General features: G+C 56.2%; 1 protein-coding gene across 1 annotated transcript in view; it reads right to left on the bottom strand.

The window, feature by feature from the left end:
• Positions 1-503: 503 nt before the first annotated feature.
• Positions 504-6,663, bottom strand: part of Ankrd33b (ankyrin repeat domain 33B) — a 59,861-nt gene continuing 53,701 nt past the window's right edge. The window contains exon 4 of the mRNA XM_070042188.1: positions 504-6,073. Coding sequence (XP_069898289.1) covers positions 5,301-6,073 — 773 coding nt within the window. The 3' untranslated portion in view covers positions 504-5,300. The remainder of the gene's footprint in view (positions 6,074-6,663) is intronic.

Genomic DNA, 6,663 nt, shown 5'->3' with positions numbered 1-6,663 from the left:
GGGGGGGGTGGTATTGGAGATGAGTCTCATGGACTCTGCCTGGACTGGCTTTGAACTGCGATCCTCAGATCTCAGCCTCCTGAGTAGCTAGGATTACAGGCGTGAGCCACTGGCTCCTGCCTGGGGTTACTTTTTTTTTAAGCTGTCAAGAAAGTAAAACTAATTTCAAAATTATTTTAAACGTTTTCCAAGGGCATATTTTAAGCAGAGAACTTGAAGGGCAATGCATATGCTATGTCTTTTGGGTTTAATTTTTTTAATGAAATTAAAGTCTATTTTTTCCTGTGTGTATAAATTAAGTAAATCCACTGCCTTTCTGGAGGAGAGGGGCTGTGGGTGGTTGAGAAAGTGTTTATTCGTGGCTAGTTCCCAGTTGTAAAGCCCTTCTCTTTGGGAAACTCAGTGAAAATGTAAGGAAATGACAACACGCACCTCTACTCCAATTCAAACAAGTCACACATAAACACACACACACACACACACACACACACACACACACACACACACACACACACACACAGAGAGAGAGAGAGAAAATTTCATGCATCTCTTTCAACTCTCTAAACCTAAGTTGATCCAAATCCCACACTTCTGTAGCATGAAAACATTTATTTTTCAAGTGTGTTTAATTATTTCAGCATTAATTTCCTTGTGTCTTTACATCATTTTTTAATTTCTTTTAAAACATGACACAAGCTGGGTGTTGTTGGAAGTTCAAAGGGAAAACACATTCTTTCTGCCGGAAAGTGTCACATTTCACTGAAAGATTAAGAACCTTGTGAATATCAAGAATGGAAGCTGCTGCGGATGCAATCATCCCAAGGTCCCAAGATAGCCCTGAGGTCTAAATAGAAAAGTGTCTTTTGTAAGCTGTAACAAAATGCTCACCTCAAAATAAAACCACTCAGAAATCTGCACAGTTCTGTTCATATTCCACAGCTTGAGAGCATCCAGAAGCTTCCTGGATCTTTATACAAGACAAAGCTCTACATTCAGAAAACAGCTTCTACCATGGTAACGGGCGGGCGCGAGGCCCCGTGCCCAGGTCTGCCCTCTCCACACCCCGCAAAGCCACCTGTGTGAGCAGCACTGGCCTGTGCACACACTGGCAGCGCCGCCACACAGCCACGTTAGAACACAGACACTCCAGTCAGATCGGCTGCGCTCCTGGAAATGGGACCCAGGACCCTTAACTCTTTAGGGAACCCCAAGACTCCTCAGTTACCAGAGGTCTTTGTGGGGTACAGTGTCCTTTATGGAGTCTTCTCAAAAGTGGATCTAATACCTGCAAACTGCCGCTGGGGCTGTCTGGACACAACAGGAGATGCAGCCTTCCCTGGAGTTGATTTCTGTTGGGAAAGTGTGCTTTCAGCACCAACTTCTGCCGAGTTGCTGGAAAAGGGGTTAACTCAGCTGGTGCCAGTGGCTCACGCCTGTAATCCTGGATCTTCCTGGTTGCTGAGATCAGAAGACCATGGTTCGAAGCTGGCCTGGACAAGAAAGTCCATGAGATTCTTATCTCCAATTAACCAGCTAAAAGCTGGAGGTGAAGATGTGGCTCAAGTGGTGTCAAGTTAAAAAAAAAAAAAAAAAAGCCAAGTAAGAGCAGGAGGCCTTGGATTCCAGCTCCAATACCGGCTGTAAAATCCAACCTTCTTAAAAAACCCAGAACTCCTTCGGAGTGATTTTTTTAGCTGCTCATTTAACGTGCACAGAAATGCCGAGCTGGCTGGCACCGTCCAGATGCGTGGAGCACTGGAGAAGGTGCACATGGGAGCTGGGGCGGAGTCCAGCCTTGTTCAAGTCCTTGTTCAAGCCCAGCAGCCCGCTGCTCCGGGTGATGGCTCGGCTGGCCCAGGCCGGAACCTGGGCTGTGCCGTCTCCCGAGACCGGTCACCGAGCAGTGCTCGCTCTTCACTCCCAGCGGCCGGCGGTGCTCGGCAGGCATGAGCAGCTCCAAGGAGGGCCGTGCGGCCTGGCAGAGGGAACCCGGGCAGAGGCCCGCCTTGGACACCGTGCCAGCTTGTCCAAAACACTGGAGAAGGTAAAGTGCTTTCTTGTGGGAGAGCGAGACTGCAGCCGTGCACGCAGGGCCACGGAGCACACTAAGGTGGGGGAAACTGGAGACACGGAGTCACCTTATTTCCTGGGAGGTGACGGGGGGGAGGGTGCTCTGCCTGCAGGTGGCCACGGGCAGCTCCCGGCAGGCCTGTGTGGGGTGCCCCTTCTCCCCATGGACGAGGCCTCTTCGTGGGCCCCCGGTCTGCCCACGCCTCCTCATCAGCGGAGGACAGCGAGCCCCCCGCCCCTCACTCAGCCCCCAGAAGCCCAGTCCCAGTGCAGCAATGGCAGAGACCACCGAACACAGCCCCTCAGCACCCACAAAGTCCCGCTGTCCACCCGGCATCTTGAGCGTCCTTTACCTTAGAGCACAGATGGAACCCCGAGAGGGGGAGCTGGGCCGCGCTGGGCCGCGCTGTCGGCGGGTTGGGAAGTCCTAGGTCCGCCGTGGGCCTGTGCGTGTGCCACAGGACGCGCCCTTCACCCGCGTGAGGAGGGACAGGGCGCTGCACGCGGGCCTTCAGAGTCCGCCTGGAGTCACGGCCAGTCACGTGGAAGGGCAGGGCCGGGCTCCACCCCCAAGGCCGTGGCACTGAGGCAAGCCCCGCCCCCAGCGTCATCTTGGAAATACTGCCCAGCGTGTCATGATTTACACACATGCTAAGAACGTGTTAAGATCTATCTCCACCTCACCTCGAGCTGTGTGGATAGAGAAATCCCTGAGAAGTACCATCAGCGAGAGGCCGCTCTGCAGACAATGGACACGGTGTGCCAGCACGGGTGTGCCAGCACAGGGACAGCCGTGGACACCCAGATTGGGGGTTGGGGGGAGTCGCAAAGACCAGCAAGACAAGGGAAGCTCTCCCAACCCTGTGAGGAGCTGTAGGTCCCAAAGCAGTGCAGTCACCCAGGAACTCTAGAAAAATCCTTCGGTGCACGTCCCCAGACCATTGCGCTGACAACAGCCGTGGAATTCTGTGCGTGCTGCCAGCGGTTCTCAGGAACAGCCATCGCTGGGACCAAGGCTCAGAGCCCGTTCGGCACTGCCTGGCTGGCTGACAAGCATGGGAGTGGGGTTTGTGGCAGGAAGACGCACAATGCCAGGGGACACAGGAAAGACAACCAGTCCCAGCCCTGGACTCCTCCACGGGGTCACAGCCAACTCACCCCGGGCATTCTAAGATGGATCCAGAACTCAGGGCATCACCCTGGCACCTTTCTGAGAGTTTGGGGAGAAGCTCCCTCAAACCTGACTTTAAACACCACACTCTCTTCATGCCAGGGAGCAGCCTGGTGCCCAGTGGGGGGGGGGGGGAGAAACAGGGTGAGGAATCCTTGACTGCTCCATGCCCAGTGGTACCGAGCAGAAAGGAAGGATAAGGAAGCCACGCTGTCCCCACCCCACGTCCTGAGATGAATCCTGCGCCTCACATGGACCCTGGGCTGCGGCCAACAGCTTCAAACCCATGGCTTGCAAGTGCTTTGAAGTTAAATCTTTCAGTAAAGTGCATACGTGACAGACAAGGTGAGACCTAGTGAGAAGAGCTCAGTGCCGCAGGGGCAAAGTAGAAATCTCCTACCGAGCAAGACTCTGGCGCCAGGTCCTATCAAAGGCCTGTGTATTGGAAATTCTGTACAGTTAGGCTGAGGAGCTGAACATGGAGGCAGTCATCCAAGGGAAAATTAAAATCCACACAAGGAAATCTTTGGATTTGAGTCTGGGGGGGAGGGCCTCGGTGAGGGACAGACCACCCCAAGCGCATCCGCCTGAAACAAGTCTGCCTAAAAGCCAGTGCCAGTCCCTGTCTCTCTCTCACAGCCTCACACAGCAGTGAGCACTATTTCTACTTCCTCGTCCCTTTGCTATCCAGGTTGGATTTATCTACGAGCACACGTGTTTTTAATTCTGTATTTCCACTAGCCATTTCTTAAATTTAGCCCATTTTATGGTTTTTTTTCTCATACCTAAGTTTAGTATGTGGAAGCTTTTCTACTCAGTGTACCTGTAGTTCCTTGCTTTAAATGGTTTTAGTTCTAGCAATAAATGTTTATGCACTGTTTCATAATAATTTGACAACTTTCTCATTATTATTACTTCAGTGACAATAGTGTTTCAAAAAACTAAAGACATAGCTAGACATGGTGGCTCATGCTTATAATTCCAGCTACTTGGGAGGTAGAGAGTAGGAGAATAAAGTTCAAGATCTCAGTTTTTTGGGGGGAACACGTAAGTGACCACCACCACCCCAGGCAAAAGTGAGCCCCTATCTGAAAAATAACTAAAGCACACAGGGCTTGGGGTGTGTCTCCAGTGATCAAGCCCATCAGGTGCTGAGTTCAAATCCTATTACTGCTAAAAAAATAAAATTAGGTACAATCACATCTGATTCCTCTACTTGATTATTTTACAATAGAAAAGTTACTGTCTGGGCTGGGAAGGTGGCTCAGTGGTAGAGCGCTTGCCTTGAGCTGAAGAGCTGAGGGACAGCGCCCAGGCCCAGAGTTCAGGCCCCACAACCGGACCCCCCCCAAAAAAAGTAAAGTCACTGTCTTCACAAACTGGGAACAAATATTCCATATCGCGTAATCAAATTAATATTAAAACCCATTGTCTATGGGCAGTAACACAGGAGCCCAGCCAAGGTGGGAGGAACTCGGGAATCCTGAGCAGTTCCTGAAAGGATGACCAACATTCACTGCAGAAGCAGTAGAGTGTGTGTGTGTGTGTGTGTGTGTGTGTGTGTGTGTGTGTGTGTGTGTGTGTGTGTGTGTGTGTGTGTGTGTGTGTGTGTGTGTGTGTGTGTGTGTGTGTGCTTTCAGCTTTTTGGTAGCTAATTGGAGATCAGAGTCTCAAGGGCTGCTCTGGCTGGCTTTGAACCTCCAGATCCCCAGATCTCAGCCTCCTCAACAGCCAGGATGACAGGCGTGCGCCCCGGTGTCCGGCCGGCAGCATAGCTTAAGCCGGGGCCTTCCCACACGCGGAGTGAAGTCGTCCTACACGCAATGGCCACAAACACAAAACTGGGCCCAAAGTGCCCGTGACACGCGGGTCTTTCTCGAGTTCTCTAAAGGAGCCTTGTAGGCCATTTCCGCGGAGGCTGCGCGGGCTGCTGCGGGAACTTAGTACCTTTCAGGCAAGGAAAAGCTGTGCTACTCCCAATCCCCTCCAGGGAGCAGCCTGAGCACCCCGTTTCCTGCAGCCTCGGGGTGCGGGACACCCCCCCCCCCCCCGCCCCACTTCACGTCCTTTTCCGCCAGCGCGGCGCTCTTTTCCGCTCCCTCTGCGCCGCCGCCTGGCGCTGCCGCTCGGCCTCCTCGGCGCGGCGCCGCTCCTCCTTGGCCTCCTTGTAGCGCCACTTGGGGATCTGCAGGTGGGCGCTGTCCTTGGTGCCGGCCGCGCGCTCGGGCTGGAAGGTGGGCGCGGGCGCCTTGCTGACGCGGACGCGGGGCACCACCACGCCGGGCCGCACGCTGCCCCGCCGCAGCCGCTGCAGGGGCCGCAGGCCGGGCTTCCTCGGGGCGGCCGCGGGGGCCGGGAGCGGCGGCGCAGGCGCACAGCCCGCGCCCGCGCCCGCGCCCGCGCCCGCCGCCTCCCCCGCCGCCTCCCGGGCCGCCAGGATCTCCGGCACGGCCCGCCGCCTCTTCCCCACGCGCGGGGGGCTGTCGGGGCACACGGTCTGGCAGGCGATGGCCACGGCGGGGCTGCGCAGGCCGGTGGTCATCCGCACCATGTGGTCCAGCGCGCCGCCGTCCTCGGGGCCCCGCGGGCGCGCGGCCAGCGCCGAGCGCAGGAAGCGGCGCAGCCGCTCCAGGCACGTCTTGGAGGCCGCCTGCTTCGCCGCGGCCTCGGCGGCCGGCGGCCACTCGGGCCGGTACCTGTCCCCGAGCTGCTCCGGGCACGGCCTCTCCAGCAGCCTCTGCATGAGGCGGGCGGCCTCGGCGCGGCCCGTGAACGCGGCCCACTCCTGCGGCGACAGGCCCCGCCGGGGGTCCCGGGCGTCCACGTCCGCCCCTGCAAGACAGAAAACACGCGGCTGCGGCCCAGCAGGCTCGGCCCTGGGCCTGAAAACCCAGGAGGAGGCTGAGATCTGAGGGCCGCGGTTCAAAGCCAACCCTGGCAGCAAAGTCCCAGAGACTCCATCTCCAGTGGAAGAGCACTAGCCTTGAGCAAAAGTGCTCAGGGGCAGCACCGCGTCCTGAGTTCAAGCCCCAGGCCCGCACACCCAAATACACACCCCACACACACACAACCCTGTCTGAGCTCGGCATCTCAGCCAGCTTTGTCTTCTTTGTAACAGGACTCCGAGGCTTTGGGAACCACAGCGTCAACCTGGGTTCACACGACAACATTCTGAAAATGTAACCACAATCACCACGTGGTGTCACCTTGTCACCTCGCTGGAGGTGACCTGCTTGGTGGGAAGGAGGCCCTTTGTGCCTCCCCGCTGCACACAGCCTGCCTTTGCCAGCCAGGAGCTACTGCCTGACAGATGGAGGCCATGCCGGGCTCAAGGCCGGCCCCCAAGGCCCCCACTTCAGATCCTGGAGAATGAGAGGCTGGCATTTCCATCCCACAGCAAAGGCAGTCACCGTGGGGACAGG

The sequence above is a fragment of the Dipodomys merriami genome, unplaced genomic scaffold (assembly GCF_024711535.1).
Source record: "Dipodomys merriami isolate MVZ:Mamm:240054 unplaced genomic scaffold, mDipMer1.0.p SCAF_32, whole genome shotgun sequence".
In the NCBI taxonomy this organism is placed as follows: Eukaryota; Metazoa; Chordata; class Mammalia; order Rodentia; family Heteromyidae; genus Dipodomys; species Dipodomys merriami.
The sequence above is the reverse complement of the archived record's forward strand: the minus strand, read 5'-3'. Positions and strand labels throughout refer to the sequence as shown.